Genomic DNA, 19559 nt, shown 5'->3' with positions numbered 1-19559 from the left:
TTCTAATGTGCTAAGGCTGGCACAGTGGTGAGGGGTAGCTGGAGACCTCACAGCTCACCTGTTTGTTTTTATTCCCAAGCCTGTTCTCCCAATGAGTTCCAGTGCAGTAACAAGTCATGCATCTCCACCATCTTCGTGTGCGACGGTGACAATGACTGCGGGGATGGCAGTGATGAAAGAAAATGCTCCCCTCTGACCTGCAACCCCAATGAGTTCCAGTGCAACAACAGCGTGTGCATCCCAGAGCTGTGGGTCTGCGATAACCAGCCGGACTGTGAGGATCAGTCGGACGAGTCTGTAGAGAAGTGTGGCTACGATGCCAAAGCCCTCAACACCTGCGCGGCTCATGAGTTCCAGTGCAGCAATGGTGAATGCATCCACCTGAACTGGAAGTGCGATGGGGACGAAGACTGCAAGGACAAGTCTGATGAGCAGGATTGCCGTGAGTGTCTGCAGGGGTAGGGCAGGGCTGAGGGCTCTCCTCTGTGGGGGAGAGGGGCCAGAAGGCTGCTGTGAGCTGTGTTTTAAGGCAAGTCTTTGATGTCTGTGCAGCGACTGTGTGCCTGACAAGGAGTGTTTGTGTCCCAAATGGCATGGCTGGGTGCCCAGCCCAGCAGGGTCAGGTATATTCCAGGCTCCCTTTATGCTTTTTCCTTGAGGATTCAGAGAGGAGGTGCAAGAGCTGTTGGATGGTACCATGCCTCAGAAGAGATCTGTTTCACTAGAAAGACAAGGAATGGAATATGGGAAAAATGTTCAAAGCCCTCAGGCTGCATGGTGGGGTCACAGCCTGGAGGTTAGAAGCCACAATGCTAAAGGGAATATATGATCAGCAGAAAAAAAAATAATTAATTTTCTGCCTCTGAAGTTAGAGTATACTGAACAAGGCAGTCAAGAGCACCACCTCTGAAGAATTCAGTTTGAAATGCACTTTGAGCTTGGCTTGATAAAGGCACAGAGCTAATAAATAATGGATTTCTTTTCAGCTGCCTTTATGCATTTAACATGGTGTTGTTGGCGTGCGTGGTATTTTGAATGTTTCATCTATTTTTAGCCACTAAACTGTTCAAGCTGGTCACTTACCTGAGGAAGGAGAGAGAGAGAGAGAAGAAAATAAGAGCAAAATGTTTTGCTAAAATATTCATAATCACAAGATTGAAATAAAATAAAATATTTACATAGCTGTATATATTTAGCAGCCCTGACATTGGGCCACCTCTGGGGAGGAAGGCAGCAACCAGCTGCAGAAACCAGACATTTTTCCAAAGGTACCTAAGAAAATTTACCACTTTTGCCAGCACCATCTTTTCATAGCCTTGATAACACTGAGTCCAGGCTGGTGAGCTCAGAGCAGCTGTGTGGGAGAGCCCTTCAAGGAGCGGGGCATCAGACTCTCTCCCAGGCAGAGAGGCAGATGTAAATTCAGTGGCTTCTTTAGCAAGAGGAGGAGGATGTAGTAAGTCCTGGACACCACTGTTTACACTGCAGGAGAGCAGGGGGATGAGCCACAGGTAACCCTGGAGCTTCTGTGCCTTTAAAAGAGCCAAGGACTCTTTTAAAAGAGAGGTGAGAGCAGAGTAGGAGAAGCCAAATATGTTTTGTTAGGAAGAGAGCAGCTTTGACTGCTGGGTACAAAGATATCATCGCTGTCAACCCCTTCTGAGTAGGGATGGATTACGTAGGAAGTCTTTTCCTTTATCTCCAAGAAGGTGATACAGGAGCTGACAGAGCTCTTGCGCAGTAGGTACCCAGGCAGTACTTCAAGGGTCTGAAGCATCGCAGGGACAGTGGAGTCAGGAGACAAAGTTGGTTCCTGGCATGCATTTCAGTACGAAGTGACTGTAAGAAAGCCAGGCAGGAGCATGTCCGGTGGAGGTGTGCACTGCTAGCTGGGACAGCCTGTGTTGTTTGGTGCCTGTTTTCATTCTGAGACCTCCTGCAGACAGTCCTGGACTTGTATCCCCTCTGAATCAGGAGGCAGTGGCTAGGCCCACCTAACAAACACAGGTGAAGAACTGGTGTCTGGCGCAGGGGACTCCCAGCAGAACTCATCTCTGTCCCACAGGTTGTATCCCCTGCAGTGACGGCAACTTGGCAGGATGGCCAAGTTTAGAAAACTCAGGAGAGGGAAAGCTGAGCTCCCTTCTATTTCCGAGTGGTGAAAGAGGGGAGCAGCTTACAGATGGCGCTTTACAATGAAAGGTCTCTAAAATTTCGATCCCTATTGTTCAGCTTGAAAGGAATTTTTTTAAGTCTTTTACAGGCCCCATTTACTTTGACACTGCTGGGTGAGAGGAGTGGGACTGTGCCCATGTACCTTGCTGAAGGCAGAGGGAGCACCGTTCCCCAGCTTCTTTCCTTGATCTGACAGACACCAGCAATATCCAGCTGAGCTCAGAGTCCCAAGACGTGAGGCCCAAAAGGAGCACGGCTCTGATAGCATCCCTCAGCTACAGAGCAGCTTCACCAAGTAGCACCTCCAGATATGCCAAGGGCAGCCTCCCTGGGGCAGAGGATGCAGCTGGACACCACTACAGCACAGTGCTGACAACCAGTGGAGGACGGAGGAAATGTGGCAGAAGTGACTTGAGGCAATTATATCTCTGACTAGCGGAGATTTAGCACCCGAGGTTTTTTTCCAGTAAGTCTCAGTACAGCACAATGTGCAGCTTACGTACCCAGGAGAAATGAGCATGTGAGCTGCTTCTGCTGCGTTCAGTCCTGTGGGCCAGGAAACAGCGGGATTCAAAGCCCCATGCATGTTTTAGCTACTGCAGTGCTCCTCTGTACAGAGTGCCTGGTTCTGCCCTTCACACTCGTGCAAACTAGGAGTCACCCCAGTGCCACAGAGATTCATAAGTCTGCTGCTGTTTACACCGCGGGGAGAGGAATCTCTAAGGTAGCAGCCAGGAGAGAGGACTTGCGGCGCTGAGTGCTCGTGTAGCTGATGGGTTGCCTGGGTCAGAGTCAAAACTAATGTTGCTTCCCCATCCTAAATGCAGCTGTTGCTCAGGTGCACATGCCCGCACTAAGAAAGTGACATTTGAGAGCCCTGGAAACTCAGCATCACTGTTCTTCTCTTGGACCGAAGAGTTTAGGGATTGACCTTTATTATTTTTTTTTTCCTCTCCAGAAATTCTCTTTTTGAGATCAGTATCACGTGGCACGCAGGGAGTTACAGGTGTATGACACTGCTCCATCCCCTTAGCAACACGGATGGCACAAGTTCCCCTATGTTTGACTTGATTAAAACTGCAGATACCAGCACTACATCTTCTCTTGCAAATAGGAATCATATGGGGTTTGTGTTGTATAAAACAGAGGGATGGGAGCTAGTGCTTTAAAAAAAATGTCATGAGGCCACCACCAGTCATTTGTTACAGTCATTTTGCGGTGATAAACGAGTAGAGCAGAAATGAAGGGTGACAATTGGTGAACAGGTTTTGGCAGCGAGACAGCAAATAAATAGGAGGGAATGAGTCATTTCAGGAAAGCTGTGTGAGAACATTGAGTGGTTGGGTTTTTTTCCCTAGCATATATATTCAAATATGTATATATATTTATAAAATGAACATTAGGTTAGATTTATTGGTCTCCAAATCTGGAATGGTTATATTTTAAAACGTCCTTTGCAACTCACATTAGGGCATCCAGGAGGGAGAATAAATAATGCTTACAAATGACAGCTAGAAAGCAGATCCCTTGAGACCTGACCTCACACTTTTGTACCTCTGTCTCCACATCTATAAAATGGGATTGATGCATTTTGCAAATGCTGGGGTTTTCTTGAGATGAAGTTCATTTTTGGGGGAAAAAGAAGAAAAAAAACAGAAGACAGAAGAAACACAGGCTCAGACCTGGAATCTGGAATATATCTGCTGAATTGGAGCAATACAGCATTGTGCCCAGTATTTGCAAATGGGAAGTGTGTCTGAGTGCACCTGTTAATTTAGCAGGGCTTTGGTAAATTGTTTCGTATTTGATTTGCGGAGCAGAAGAGATGGCTATAAAACTGCTGAGACTTCACTGATTTAAACCCTCCAAAACAGCACAGCAATTTTCTGAACATTGTGCAAATAAACATCACAGCTCTTCCCTCTTCTTGGGATATTGCTCTGCTTCAGGAATGGTCCTGGTGGCAACCTGCTGTCAACTCTGCCAGTGGTGCTGAGATGGGTTTGTGTCCTGGCTTCAGGATAACAAAGTGCCTGGCCCTCTCCCCTCAAACTTATGCTTTCCAGGCCAGGTAGAAAAATAGCATTCTCTCTCCTCCTACTGAAAAATGCACCAAAAAATAGAAATGCTGTATATGCATTTTAGTATCTTTGTGATCAGTAAGAGTTGTTACTGTATCTGCTCTTTTTAGATGTCTGTTAAGAGACTCAGGGGCCATTCCTCAAAGGTCTGAACTTCCACAGCTCTGCTGGAGTGAGAAGTGAGCCGGGAAACCAAGCCTGGTCTCCAAACTTCTGTCTCTTCTTCTTGAGGCAAAAGCTTTGTGCAGTGATGTTGTACAGTCCCACATCTATGTTTTGCAGTCCCTGTAGCAACTGAGTTAAGAGCTGTGCTGTCATTTTTCTCTCAGTCTTGTGGTGCTTGTGCAGCATTGTCTTTGCAGTTCCTGCAAAATTCTCTTCATTTTAATTTGTTTTAGGATTAGAAACCTTTCTATTCTTAGCATCTAGCTATAACTGCTTTTTAGAAGAGCTTTGAAGATTACAATTGAGGACAACTAGTGGGTTTTATAACAGCTGCCTTCCAAATCTGTAGCTGTCGTCATGCAGATTTACTTGACAAACTGGAGACCTGTTCCTGCTCTAGGAAAGACAAGACCCCCATTGGCTTTAATTACATGTTACACTTTTGTGGAGGGTTAATACTTATAGTCAGAAATGGAGGACCATCCTTTCTTGTCTCCACATATAGAAGTTGCTACAGAAAAGGTGAAGTAAACTGTTTTTCATGTTGGGGGCGAAGACAAGAAGTAATTGTGGCAAGGGAATTTTCTGCTAGACAGTAGGAAAAGCTTTGCAATGTCCAAGGTTTAGCTTGGAAGAGGTCAGGATTGCCTAGGGGGAAGGTGGTCTCTCCATCGTCAGGGCTTCTCCAGGCAGGTGGTTGTACATGGCAGGAACAGTTCAAGCAGAAGTACCTCTGCCTTCCTGCAGGAACTCTCAGTGCCACTTCCAGATCTGTGGTCTGTGATTCTCCCAGACCACAGCTTTGTTTCTTCCTCTCCTTCATTTTTCTCCATTTAGAGCAGCAGTTCCCACATGCTTAGTTTGGAGCTGCTGTCCCAGATGTCCCACTGAGGTTTCCCATTTCTGTGCCTGGGTTTATTAGCTGAAATGTGGCAACACAGCTGGTTCCATAACTATGCTCATTGCTTGGATTTTTTTCTCGCTTTCCAGCTTTTTATGAATATAGTGCATATGGCTTTCCTCTCCAAGGAGCAGTGCTATTTCCAAACTTTCCTCATATGAATACTGTGTATTTCTAAAGGCAGGATTTCTCCCTTCCCCCACCAGCCCTGCAGTGGTGGCTTTCCCTGTCCTGTCTCTTGTGCCCTTCGCCAGCTGAAGATACACTAGAGCTAAGTCCAGTGAAGCAGTCATGAATCTGGATCCTGCATCCTGTGGGATGCAATCACCAATAATACTGAGCTTTTGTGCAACCAATACTTTATGGTATCGATGCTAGCTCACTTCATGTCTGTGGCTCTTCCTGGGTTATCTGAAAGCAGTAATTTTTGTATTAGAGCCAGTTTGTCAAATTGTCAAGGAAAGTCTGCCATGTAGCTCTCACCTCCCATGTAGTAACATCAGTGCTGACCTCCTCTAGCTATTCAGAGGCAGTGATTTTCTGCCACATGATACCAGTACACAATCAGCAAGATATGGAAAGGCTAGAATCAAGAGCTCTCCAGGGTGCGCTGCCTTAATAGGATTTTAAGAAAACATCTGTAAGACAGTCCCCTCAGAAGTAAGCTGCATAACATGTCCCAGGAATGAGGAGCCTGTCTTGCCAGTGAACTACAGGCTGCAGTCCTTTGCCCTGTACCCTTTGTCAGCACAAGTCTGGTCCCAGCTAGGGACGTCTCTCACTTAGTGTAACCTTGGGGAAGGAAACATGACTGCTTTTAGTATGGTCAGTGCAGCTGTCTTTTTTTTTTTTTTCCCCCAACTTTCCTGTTCATCAGATCTGTTTTGAGTCTGTAATAACCTGACTTGGGCAAACGAGCTTCAGGTTTGAAACCTGGCCTGACACTATGGAGATGTTTTTGGCCTGTAACCCCAAGAAACACGAAGCCGCAGTGCAGTGGAGCTCTTCTGCCTTCCAGTGGTCTGTTAGCTCATGGGCATTTAGTAACCTGAATGATCGTGTCTGTGTTGCTAGCTTCATCCCTAGCGTGACCACATTGGCTTTGGCAGACAGAGTCAATACGTGTCTCTTGCCCATGCCCTTAGCCTGAACATGTTTTAAAATATATCTTAAATATCATTTTTTCTGAAGGCAAGAGAGCTGAGGAGTGGTTGCCTTTGCCTACCCAGTGCCACTCCGCGCTCCTGGCTGGAAAGCAGCCTGGCCTCTCACATAGACTGAAGACCCCAGAGGGGCTCCACTGCTTATGGTTTTGCTGCCTGCTTGCTTTCTTGTGTCTCATCCGAGAAACTTCACTGCCTGCAGTGGTTCTGTTTTGACTAGATCTGCTCATACGGGCTTTGGGGCTCTTTTCCCAAGGATGTAGAGGGTGATCTGGGATGGCAGAGGGGCACAGGAGGACAGTGGCTGAGGCAGCTGTTGCCTCTGTTGCTTTGGTGGAAGCAACCAATGCTCTGTGACATTTGCTGACAGAGGGTGCAAAACTCCAGCAGTATTAGAGGTACGTGGCTAAAAGGTACCACAGAAAAGATTCAAGTCCTGCGTGGCTAATGCTTGAATGTGTTGTCTTAAAGCTCTGGTGACCTGCCGGCCGGATGAATTCCAGTGTGGCGATGGGACCTGTATCCACGGAGCAAAGCAGTGTGACAAGGTGCACGACTGTCCTGACAACAGCGATGAGGCAGGCTGCATCCAAGGTAGGTATAGACAGCTCTGCACTCCTCATGCTCTGTGGTGTAAACCTGTGAGAGCTGCGTGGCCATTGGAAAGGGAAGAGGCCTGTGCTGCTCCTCTGGGCCATGGCAGGCTGCTTCCTGTAGAGTTTTAAGCCATACTGGCAGTGGGGTTGCTTGGGAGAGATGACTGTGCTGACCAGGCAGACTGCATGACTTGAAAAGTTCCTTGCATGATACTCAGGCTTAATGTTCATTTGCTTAATCCCATCCCATTTCTGCTAATGACACCCTCTTGAAGCTTTATATCAGGCTTTTTGTTGTCATGAGCCTCGTCTAACTTAGTTGCTTTCCTCTCTTGCCCGACATGACAGAGTCAGCATGTGAAAGTCCCAGCAAGTTTCAGTGTAAGAGTGGAGAGTGCATTGACGGAGGCAAAGTGTGCGATTCACATAGAGACTGCAGGGACTGGTCTGACGAGCCTCTGAAAGAATGTGGTACAGTACTTGCCTTCTACGTGTTGCTCCTGTTGTAACTGCTTCCCCTCTCCTCCATCTGGTGCTCACAGCTTTGAGTGTAACCACATGTAGCTGCTAATGCTATTTCTCACTCTGCTCCTCTTTCCTTGCCTTTATTCTCTCATCACCCTTCATATGAATGTAATTAGTAGCCTAGTCTGATCATCTGTAAGTTTGAACTGTGCCCTTCTCAACTCAGCTTTTATTCTTGGAGGGATGTATAAACTGAGCACAGGACTAGGAACCAGGAATTCCCCCTCTCCCCAGATACTAGTGTACTCCACAGCACAGACCAGTTTGTTTAGCCTCATTGCCTAAATTATCTTTGGATTGTAAGATGATGATAACTTCATAAAAATTTAGCATTGGGAACACGCTTTGAAGGTGAAAACACATAGAGTGGCAGCAATCACTGAGAGAGGACTTCAGCCATTTCTGGGTTTTACATGTCGTTGCTGCTTCCCTTAGAAATGACAGCAGGTTGCTCTCTGCAGCGTCCTGCCAGCTCTGGGCTAGCGAGATGCACAAGTCACGAGAGCCGGGGCTGTCAGGGTCAGCAGAACAGAAAGCCCAGGCTAGAGAGCTCTGCCGCTCTCCCTAGGGCAGCCCTTCTCTCACCTTTCCCACCAGGCATTGTGGGCACCAGCCCCAATCTGGAGCATTACTCAAACACATTTGTTTTTTTCCCCAGTGCAGAAATGTCTCAGATAGTCATCCGCTTCCATCACATCATGGAGCACCAGTAGCATGGAGCTCTGTGCCTTCCTCTTAAATAACACATATTCAGGAAGAACTGTCAGTCTCTCCTCTGTATCAGACAAGAAGCGTGTGTGCATGGCTAGTGAGGATGCTCTTATCTTGTGCTTTCAGTATGCCCTTGCTTTCTTCCACACTAATCCATATCTCCCTGTCTTTCTGAGTGGGTGTCGCAACTTGTCTGTCTGTGGAGGTCTCCCAACAAAGGAGACTGGGCAGTGGCACGGCACAGCTGGGATTGGTGCTAAACCTTACGGTGGCTGACTTGGTGCGGTCCCAGGCTGGCAGTGAAGTGTCGTTTGAGTTAGGGAGCTGAGCAGAGAATAGCCCCCAAAGGAAACATGTTTCCTTAAGAGTGCAGAATGATGTGGATTGCTGTGAATGTAACACCCATGCACAAGTAATCCATGCAGAAGGCATGAGGTGCAGGACATGCTCCTCATCTTGGTGTTTCTGTCTAGCTGTGTGCTAGACACTGCAGTGCCCTCTGAGATTCCCCAAAAAAAGCATGGCAGAAGACAGAACATCACTTGTCTTATTTTAGGCAGGCAGTGAATATACTGCTGAAGTTTGGGTAGTGGGCAGCAGCTGCCCAGCAGAAAGAGAACAGGCTAAGGTCTCTGCCTGGCTCTTCCTCAGCTCCTACTGAGAAGTGCAGCAAGTGAAGCAGCACTTGATTTACAATTTCTAAATCCATTCCACAAAGCACCTCTGAAACCATGGGAATCATCTGAGTAAGGGTTTGCTTGTTAGTTGAACCAGCCTTTGTAGTATTTTGCAGAGAGCAGTTGTGCACGTTTATGACCCAATTTGCTAGAGGCCTATGCAAGTGTAGGAATAGGAGATACCCATTAATAAACATCACTGATCAGTGACAACACACAATGTGACTCTATGGACACCTTCTTAGAGCCTGGTGAACTTACTCTATTAATAATGTATTGATATCTGTATGTGTGTGTCTTTGATAGGAAGGTGGAAGCATCCCAGAGCTGAGATGGGGTTCCTTCTGGCATGGTATTTTCCTAGTCTTACTGACTTAATTACTTGTGGTTGTTTTCATTTTGTTCCAAGAGCTCTGGTTTAATGTCTCCTCTGTACTGCTCACCTGCAGTGTGCAAGGAGCAAGAAGTAAAAGATAAATGAAAAATTTGCCTTTAAATTGCATTATTAGATTGAAGCAAGTCAGTTTTGCTTGTTCTAGTGAGCCCACTATCCCTGAAATCCCACAGCTTCTGTTCAGCAGTCTTACTTGGGGAGAGGACTTTCTCTTCACCTTGTGTAGGTTAATTACAACAGCAAGAAATGTTATTTCTGACAGGAAACCAGCTCTCCTTAACCTCTCATTCAGTTCTAGTTACAAGGATCCATTTAGTCTGTTTTCCATTTCATAATTTGAAAGCAGGATCAGAGAGGTGGCCTTGGATTAGACGGGGACCCAGGAGAGGATGGGGGCCGTTGCTTCATAAATTGCACACTTGGGCTGATGCAGGCTGCCAGCAGAGACTGTCATGTGGGAGGTGTTTCTGGGAGGACTGTATCTCAGTGCTAATGGAGTATCTCTGACAGACTGTACTTTGGTGTTTTCTGGAATTTTCACATAGATCATTCCTTGGAGCTAGATGGGGAAAATAGTACAGTATTTCAAAATAGCTGGCCCCTGGGAGATGAGACTCCACCAGCATGAATTATTAAAACTCAGAGAGACTGTTCAGAAAAGTCAACATGAACCAGTGCATGGGGAAGAAGGAGTCTCCTGGAGAGAGCCCTTAGGTCCCTTAGAAGTTTCTCACATGTGGCAGAACATGCTCAAAGCAGCAGCTCTCTGATGGGATGAGATGCAGAGATTCACATACGCTCTTATCCCCAGGGCTCCCTGTTCATTTAGCCACTAGCTTTCAGTCCAAATGATCCTACAGTGTTGTTTTGGAATAATAAAGAGCAAGAAAGTGATATGGTGGTGGCTTCCTATCCGTGAAGTCACTCATATGGTCTATGGGGCCAGCTCCTGGCTACCAAAAGCTGATAGATATGGGAAAATTTCTGAGGACCTCTCTTAATTTTATTCAGTCTTACAACTAAAAGCCCTCCTTTGTCATAGATAATCTGTATATCGCTTCCAGGTATTAATGAATGTTCTATGAACAACGGTGGTTGCTCACACATATGCAAAGACTTGAAGATTGGTTATGAATGTGAATGCCCGCTCGGATACAAGCTTCTGGATAAAAAAACGTGTGGAGGTAATTTACATGCAAACAGCAGTCCCTTGTGTTTCACCATACAGAGACGTGATTATATTCACTTCAGCATTGCTCCATCACAGATGGTTTGATTTCAAGTTATTGATGGGTTTCAAACACTCCTTTCAGACATAGATGAATGTGAGAATCCAGACGCTTGTAGCCAGATCTGCATTAATTACAAGGGGGACTACAAATGCGAGTGCTACGAGGGATACGAGATGGACACCCTGTCCAAGAACTGCAAAGCTGTAGGTAAGAGAGCGCCACAGGCACTTAAACTCTGCTTGCTCAACATCACAACTCCGATAAGAAAACATGCTTGCAGGGCTGAGGCTACGGGAACAGAAACAAAAGGAAACTAGCAAAGCAAGCAAGCAAAGACATTTCATTTCGAGCAGCACAGAACTGCTGCAGTGATAGCAGATGCGTCTCTAGGCAAGAACTACTGATCATGCAGATCAGAATATTTTAAGTGTACAGAGCAAGATTACAGTCACTAGTTGGCTGTTTGAAGCTGAAACTAGAAAAGAAAGTCTGTTGACAGGTGTTATTAAAAACAGTGCAGCAAAAACATTTAGTGGTAGTAGTATTAAAAGGAAGAAAACATCCCAATTAAAGCACGGTAGGTTAGCCACCTCTCCACCCTCCCAGCCTCTTATGCAAATTACCAACACGAACACCAGCAGTTTGCTCGACCTTATTGCAAAAATGAATGTTAATGTTAGAGGGATAGAAAGTTGAATTGTGCAAGACTGAGCATTAGCCATGCTGGGGGTTTCTTTAATGGAAACAGTGGGTCTCTTGGGGAAGGGTGGGTTACCTGCAATACAAAATTGCTCCTCTAGTGTTATCCTGCACGTCCATGTGGCCTTTTTCTTCCCAGGTTCTATATGGTATGCGCAGTGTCCTGCTGTCCTCATAAAGTCTGTTAGTCTCACACCTGCAGTGAGTTAGGACTGACCCAAATCCTGGGACACTGATCTGCTTGTTGGTTAGAAAATTCTGTTGTGCCCGAGAGTCTGTGCTGGGAGCCCTGCAGCACAACGTATTCCAGAGCTAGAACCTTGTTCCAGCTCTTCCCTTTCAGTATCATGTTCCTCATTCCCCTTCTGTCCTTCCCAGTGGAAAGATGCTTTCTGCTAGGATCTTCTACTGGCCACTGTTGGAGTCAAACCAGTCTAACCCACTAAAGCTTGTTCTGAGTCTCCCATCCTGTCCCTACCTCAAACAGGGAGGTGCACAGAGTGAACTAAAATTTTAGCTATTTGACTCGCAGCTTATTTTAGTGACACTCAAGAACACAGATAATCACATGCTCTGCTACTTGCAGAGGGCAAGGATGTGCACTTCTTGGTCTGAGCCGAGAGGCATAGGGGTCTGCCTCCTACAGTAGGAAACTGCCCTCCACGGGGCCCACTGTGAATAACCACGGAGGCAAAGGTGCTGGCTGTGGTCTTCTAAGCAAAATAACCATTGGGTTTCTATGTGTCCTGCTCTCCTTGTCTTTTGGAAAATTCAGGTCAACTTTATGCTTCTTGAGATGCTCTGGCCTGGGCTGGCCCGAGATCACAACTGCAGTAGCAGTATCACCAGTACCCAGGCTGCAGGCTCTGGCCCCACAAAAAAGGGATGTGAACTGCCTGAGCCCAAGTGCTCAGGTGGACTGCGCAAGTTCTGCGTGTATGTGACAGTCTAAAATTCTTCCGTGGCAACTAGTCCTGGCTTTGCTGGATTCAATGTGGCTTTATCATGCCTCAAGTCTGGCTGCCTTCCTTCCCTCCAGCCAGCCCAGAGGGCTGTCTCTTCCTTGTCCTGGCCATGAGTCACCAAAATCTGGCCCATGTATTTTGTATCTAAAATGTGTAATTGAAGGTGAGGACATTCCCCAGAGTTTTGCTTGTGGCTTAGCAGAATGGGCAGACCAAGAGCCAGTGTGCATCTAGTGACCACAGGGGTGCTGAGGTCCTTCCTGTCCACGTGTGATAGCTCTGCCTCTGGAAGCCGTTTACACTTGCTTCTGGTGTGGTGTAAAGCTTCCTTACAAAGCGGACGTATCAGTGACTGATAGTTCTGTTGCTGTTGGAGAAATGAAAGCTGGATCCAGCCCATGGGTCAGCTGCTAAAATGACAAATGTGCTTATTTTCTGTGGTAGGCAAGAGTCCGTACCTGATCTTCACCAATCGCCATGAGGTCCGTAAGATAGACCTGGTGAAAAGGGACTACTCTCGTATCATTCCCATGCTGAAGAATGTCGTGGCGCTGGACGTGGAGGTGTCAACAAACAGAATATATTGGTGTGATTTGTTCTACCGAAAAATCTACAGGTAAGGGGTAAGAGAGGATGTGTGTTTTGGTACCTTTCCAAAGCTACGGTTCAATCTGTACCCTTTAAGGACAATTCGCAGAGAACAATGGAGGGTACAGTGAACCTGAGAGCTTTTCTTCCCTTACTGGATTACCCGTTGTGGCCCAGACTTTGTAAGCTTTTTTAGGAATTGATAAAGAAATCAGGGACTTGTGCAGTTATCTAGTTTGATAAGACAGGAAGGCTTTTCGTCAATAATAGATCCTGCTGCATTTGTGCAATTACACGTAGACTCGTTTACTGAATCATAATATTGCTAAGCGATGCTGCGCAAGAGTGCTGCTGTGCTGTGTGCTTGCTGTACGTGAAACCACAAAGGACTTGGCATCTGAAAGCACGAAGGAGACAAATGGTGGGAGCAAGGCAGTAGCAACACAGATACTAGCTGCCCACTGTAGTCTCTGGTAGACTGGATTTAAATTCACAGCACTTGACCACAGTACACATTCTGTAATTCTCCTTCTCCCTCCTCCTTCAGCTGTTTTTATGGCATCCGTCACAGTATTATGTACCGGGGCTTGTGAGTGTGCCTAGTCAAAAATGCATTTAATTTATGCGCTGAAACTCCCCCATGTATATTCTGATTTGCATAGCTATTGCACCCTATTGCAGCTTCTACAGTGATTTGTTCTGGATTTTAGCTAATGATAAGGCAAAGGTTGATTGGTTTCAGTGTGTGGGAGCCAAGCCAGCATTTCTGCAGGCTGTGGTAGCTCCCATGCCATTGTAGGGAAATTTCAGCACAGCCTGGGCAGTATTAAGCACTCAAGTAGCTAGGCAGGTACCCTGAGCAGGCCTGTGGGGCTCTGAAAATGGGGAGATGGTTCAGAAGAAAGCTGGCTGCTTTCACCAAGTCTGATTCTGTAGGCACAGGCAGGGGTGGGTAAGGGCTTTGTATTCATACACAGAGAATTATTCAAGATGTACTGCTTCTTCTGCAGCTCTCTGACAGTGAATGCCCTGGGGCACCAAGGGCCACTAAACAGTGTTCACACCCTGAACACGGCTATACCAAGCCTTTTTCTTTTTCCAACCAGCAGAAGTTTTCTCTTTCTTACTTCTGCTTGCATTAGCTATGTTGTAAGTCCCACCTTTACTGCAGAGCAAGCTGTGCAATTCCTGTTTAAGATACTGCTACTATCACTAATATCAAATGCTTCTAAACAAAAGGCCACCATGTCCTTCCAGCAGAGAGCAGGACTCCACCTGCAGGAGTCCTCTGGGGTAAAGCAGTCTATAGTTGAGAGGCTATCGCAAGGTGAAAACTATGGTACAGGAGGCAATTGCTGGCAAGAGATCCCATCTTTCTTAATGCTCACCTCACTTGCCTTTCCAAATCCTCTCCTGCTGAGGCGATGTCCCCTTTGGGCTGTCAGAAGATCTTTTACAATATTTAGTTACTGGGAGAATTGAAATGTCACCTGTATTTCAGCCCTCCCATTCTGAAAGCCGCAGGAGCCTCTCTTGGCTTCCTCACCAGTGCAGCGAGTCACATTGAGGGAACAGCACAGCAGCTTACCGCAGTGGTGGACAGGAAGTATTGAACACAACTGTTTCACTGGGGAGGAATTAGCTGACCTGGAGCTGTGTAGTTAGAACATGTGGTGCTTGTCAGACTAAAATAACAGAGTCTTGGGAACATTGTCAGATGCTCTGCAGGACCCTGATGATACTGTTCATTTGGTGTTGGGTCAGAGAGAAACCAAAACCATTCCTTGTAGTGAAGATGCAGTAGCATGCTGTTAATCCAGGCTGACTCTGCATTGCCATTCCAGCCTGGGCCACAGACCATAAAACAGTGTCAAGAATTCCTGGTTTTAGACATCTGTTTCCAAGTCTCTAATCTGATACTTGAGAGCTCAGCTCCTGTATGACTTGCCTTCTCATTCCATGACCAAAGGCAGGATGGCCAGTGAACAGGAGATGTAAACCATCTTGCAGTTTCAAATGTTTGGGGGGGGACAGAAACTTTCTGCTGTTCTGTAACTTTTTTAAGATGTGCCAAGTTATTCCAAGAGCCAAACTAAGCTCTTAGAAACACTGAGGTAAACTCAGAATAACTCCATTTCAGTTCACTCAGTGCAATTGATATAGGTGTAGGAGCAACAGAGCAGAATCAGCCTGTGTGCTTGTAGGAGCAACATTGAGTTATTTATGAAACATCCATGTGGAGTTTGCTGCCTTTCATCAGTGTTTTGAAAGATTTTGAGGCTGCCACTGATATTTAGTGAACCTTTTCTTTGTCTCTAACGAGATCACTTGCCAAATTAGTACAGCTCCATGAATTCCTTTGATGAATCATAATTAGTTACACAGGTCCTAATTCTGCAATACATTTAAGCATGTTTATTTGCATGCTAAGTTCAACTCTGTTCAGCAGAGCACTGGAGATAATATTTCTAATGTCCATAAATCCCATGAATCGATGCTATTGAAGTTAATGTGCCTGAAGTCAAATGTTTGGCTGAATTGTGCAGTTATAGCAGGACACAGGTAGAAAAATAAAATGACAGTTCTCTATTCTGGAAATGCCTGCCATCCAGATACAGGGAAATAAAAACACGTTGTAGGAGGAAGCGGAAGTTTGCAGCATGCAACCGTAAGGGCTTCTATGTCAGACATGCTGCCACACGTGCACTTTCTTTCCGTGGGGTTGCAGTGGTGCTACCTGGCATTCAGCTGTCTGCAATCCAACCCCATGCACATGTGCAGGGCCCTCTTTGTTCCATGTGTCAGTCCAGTAACATGTCCTGTCTTTGCAGTGCCTACATAGACAAAGCGAGTGACACAGCTGAGCAGGTGATTTTGATAGACAGCCAGCTGAACTCTCCTGAAGGACTGGCAATAGACTGGGTTCACAAGAATATCTACTGGACGGATTCCGGAAACAAGACCATCTCAGTGGCCACTGCAGATGGAAGCAGGAGGAGGACACTTTTCAACAGTGACCTCAGTGAGCCAAGAGCCATTGCTGTTGATCCCACACGGAGGTAGGTGTAAAGACTACAAACACCCCCTTTGCCAACAGAGATGTTCCAGTCTTCTTTCTGCCTGTCTTACAAACTTGTGGGTGGTTCTCATCTCACCAAGACTTCAGGTGCCGTTTAAGATAGATAGATCCATTGAACTTAAATGGGACTGCTGAGATGGTTCAACTAACTCTTTGCAAGACCACTGCTGTTAAAGAAAGTTCTGAAAATAATGGTCAGGTCATGTGTTTGATGGGCCTGAGCTGGTCCAGGCACACAGGTTGTACTGGGAAATGAAGTATTCTGTCTGACATGTGTTGGGCTACTTGGATAAGTGAAGTCCACATACCTAGCAGATGCACCAGGAGATAGTTTGCATGGGGTTACTAAGGTGAGATGTTGCATTCTGGTGCAAATTTTGTGGCAGAGTATGCCCTGTGGGACAGTATGTGACTCCAGTAGGTGCATATCAGAATTAACTGAAGTGGCTGAGGGGCTTTGCTGTAATAAGGAGGGAACAGGGCACCTCCCACTCCGATTAGTAGATTTCTTACACTAAATAGTAGATTTCTTACACTACAGTCCAATTTACTGTTTTCTTGCATCTGACTCTCAGATTCATGTACTGGTCTGACTGGGGAGACAAAGCTAAGATCGAGAAAGCTGGCCTGAATGGTGTGGGGCGGCAAGTGCTGGTGACTGACAACATTGAGTGGCCAAATGGCATCACACTTGGTAAGTGCCCAGGTTAGAGCTACAGCATCCACTGTGGCTGACGTAAATTTATTTTTATTGTTAAATAGGAAAACAAAATTTTAAAAGCTCAAAGGCACCTGCACACAAAAATCCTGGAAATACTCTGTCACTTACTGCTCACCAACACGAGCGATTTTATTTCAAGAGCAAGCATAGTCAGTAAGTCTTGCCACAGTCAGAACCTCATACTGCAGGAGCTCTGAGTTGCTTTTAGGTGTGTCTTAAGGCAAAGGGAAATTTTGGGAGAGGATGCAGAGCTGCAACAACCCTTTGGAAGTCCAGGAAGCATCAGAGAGTCCTTGGTGCTAGTGGCTCTGGACCTGGACTTGTCTCAGAAGCAGTGTCAAGATACTTCATTGGACTGATTAATGCATAGTACATCAAGGAAAGAGACACAGCCTGCAGAGCCCGTTCCTCATCGACATGCCTGGCCAGCCGCTCTGGGTGGGCGTAGCAAGATGGAACCCATCTTGGCTCATATCCTGCATCCTGCTGGCCCACAGAGGGCTGTGGTCCTTCTCACTGAGTGGAAAGGAGGTTTCCTGCCCTCATGGGGCAGCAGGGGACACCCTCCTTTGAGTTACAGCCGTATGTGTTTAACACCATGCACATGTGAGGTTCTCTGATTGGTTTTGTATTTGAAAATTCTGGCCGTGACAAGGATGTAGGAGAAAATGCTGCTACCATTGCATAGTGTTGAAGTGCTACTGCTGTGAACAAATAATGTTATCCTTTAGTAATTAAGAAATTAATTAATGACTTGTTTAATTACAGAACTTGTTTTGTGTTGGCACTCATCCACTTGCATTCTGTTTAGTGAATCTCATCCAAAATGAGTGAATTTGCTCCAGGAAGAGAAATTCAGTGCTTAGCGTTCTAAATAACATTGGATCCTTCCCTGCCACTCTTACCTGCACCCTCCCCAAAACCTGAGTGGTTGTGGTAGGAGTGTCCCCACCACCAGCATTCCCCCAGCCTGCAGCACAAGAAGGCTTTCTGGACCCAGGATTCTTCTTCACTGAAAACGTGTGAATTGCACCGCTCCTTCAGAGAGGTGTTTCATTTGAGTCACAGTTGTTGTTCTCCAGCAAGAGGCCAAGGACTGAATAGCTTTGAGAGGGATGAAGCTTCTTGCTCAGGCACTGATGGAGCGACTCTGGGAAGCCCAAACTGCTGCTGGCCTGCTCCTCCTGGTAACAAAAGAACCTCATTGTACATAGCTATCAGTCAGGCATTCCACACACATGCACACACCCCCCAGAATGTTCCTTCTTTTAAATCTTTTTTATAGGATCTTATCCCAGCATATCTGGGCACTGATTCAAAATCAGAACTAGTGTTAAAAAAAAAAAAAAGGCCCAATAATAAAGAGATTAGTCATGCTGCCAGCAGGGAAAACATGCTGGGCAAGAGAAAAAGAGTTGTGGGAGCTGTGTGTAATTTTGCTTCATTGTGTTTCACTTCTCAGATTTGCTGAATCAGCGTCTCTACTGGGTAGACTCCAAATTGCATTCACTGTCCTGCATTGATTTCAATGGCAGCAACAGAAAAGTTCTGATCTCTTCTGTTGATGATCTGAGCCATCCTTTCGGCTTAGCAGTGTTTGAGGTAAGAGTCGAAAACGGATGCAGAACAGACTGGAGACAGCAAGAGGTCTCAAAGCTCTTCTTGATTAAAAGCTCTGCCTTTTGCATAGCACAGAAAGCTCAGTGAGGGCGTTTGCTGCTATAGAAACCGATTAACCTGGTGTGGGTTCAGCAAGGAAAATTGTTTTCTAAAGCCCTTATCAGGAGCAATGTGTTGTCTCATGCTTTTACCTAATGTAGTACCAGTGCATCCGTAAGGGGCAGGTGGTGCCCAGCATAACACCTCCCACAGAACTGGAAAATGGGTAATGGGTTTTCCTTTATTTGAATTGATCCAACTGTCCATGCAAAGGCCAAAACTATTAGCAACGGAAGGGCGAAGCCACTTACTGTCATCAGCAGGTGGGACAACCACTCACTGAGTGACACTGCAACCTCTCGTCTTTTGAAAGTCGGACTGTGAGGGGAGCTGCATGGGCTCAGAGCAACCTCTCAGCCTGCAGTGGAGCACTCTGCTGCTCTCAGCAGCTTTGTTTCACACCATCTTGGCATACCTGTGTTGCATTTTCTGGTGCCAACAGAACCCCCAGGGGAGGACAGCCCCTTAAATTTTGCTGTGTTGGCTAGTTGTTTCTGTTGTCCATCCCAGCATCTGCAGAAGTATCCTCAGAAACGCTTTCACCTGTCTCAGGAGTCTCAAGGCTTCAGCTGGGAGTATCTGTGCCAGCAAGGCACTCACAGGGCTCTCCCTGCAGTCACTGTGCACCAGTACATTGCTGAGGCTGGGGACTTGGCATTAAAAAGGTGCTTGTTCACCTAGTTCTGACAGGGTCAGATAACTCTCTTGCAGGCTGAACTGCTCCAGTTATGACAGACAAACCCTGCCACACACCAGAGAAACTTCCCTGTCCAAAAAAAAATATAGGTGTGATCCTACACAGACATAAGCCAGTTTTCACAAAGGCGTTAGGTCCAACTCCTACTTGAGTACATTCCATTGAACACCCTGTCAGTCTTGTAGATTCAGTACTCTTATACCATTCAGTGTCACACTGTAGCCTTACTAAGAGCAGTGCAGTAATTAATTGAATAGTACAGTTCAGATCCTCAAATGTCATCAAGGAAGAACTAAGACCTGCTGAGATCTGCAGAAATTACTACATAAATGGGCATCCACGTTTCTGCCATTAGTTTACGCACAGCTACCCAGTGGCAGGGCCCAGGGCTAATGCCTTCCTTGCAGTTTGTATCTCATGCTAAGCATGTGTTCAAAACTCTGCGTTCCCCATCCTATCTCAGGAGTACTC

At 46.2% G+C, this 19559-nt stretch overlaps 1 protein-coding gene across 2 annotated transcripts in view; it reads left to right on the top strand.

The window, feature by feature from the left end:
* The window catches only part of LRP8 (LDL receptor related protein 8), a 196688-nt gene that overhangs the window by 168379 nt on the left and 8750 nt on the right, over positions 1–19559 (top strand). Inside the window, exons 5-13 of one of the 2 annotated variants that reach the window (XM_075508792.1) lie at positions 80–442; positions 6957–7079; positions 7430–7552; positions 10453–10572; positions 10702–10827; positions 12729–12900; positions 15704–15931; positions 16527–16645; positions 18135–18274. In XM_075508792.1, the coding sequence (XP_075364907.1) occupies positions 80–442; positions 6957–7079; positions 7430–7552; positions 10453–10572; positions 10702–10827; positions 12729–12900; positions 15704–15931; positions 16527–16645; positions 18135–18274 (1514 nt within the window). The remainder of the gene's footprint in view (positions 1–79; positions 443–6956; positions 7080–7429; positions 7553–10452; positions 10573–10701; positions 10828–12728; positions 12901–15703; positions 15932–16526; positions 16646–18134; positions 18275–19559) is intronic. The other variant, XM_075508793.1, reaches the window with a different exon arrangement.

This window comes from Mycteria americana, chromosome 7, assembly GCF_035582795.1.
Source record: "Mycteria americana isolate JAX WOST 10 ecotype Jacksonville Zoo and Gardens chromosome 7, USCA_MyAme_1.0, whole genome shotgun sequence".
Classification (NCBI taxonomy): domain Eukaryota; kingdom Metazoa; phylum Chordata; class Aves; order Ciconiiformes; family Ciconiidae; genus Mycteria; species Mycteria americana.
Note: the sequence above shows the minus strand (reverse complement) of the source record. Positions and strands in the feature narration are given on the sequence as shown.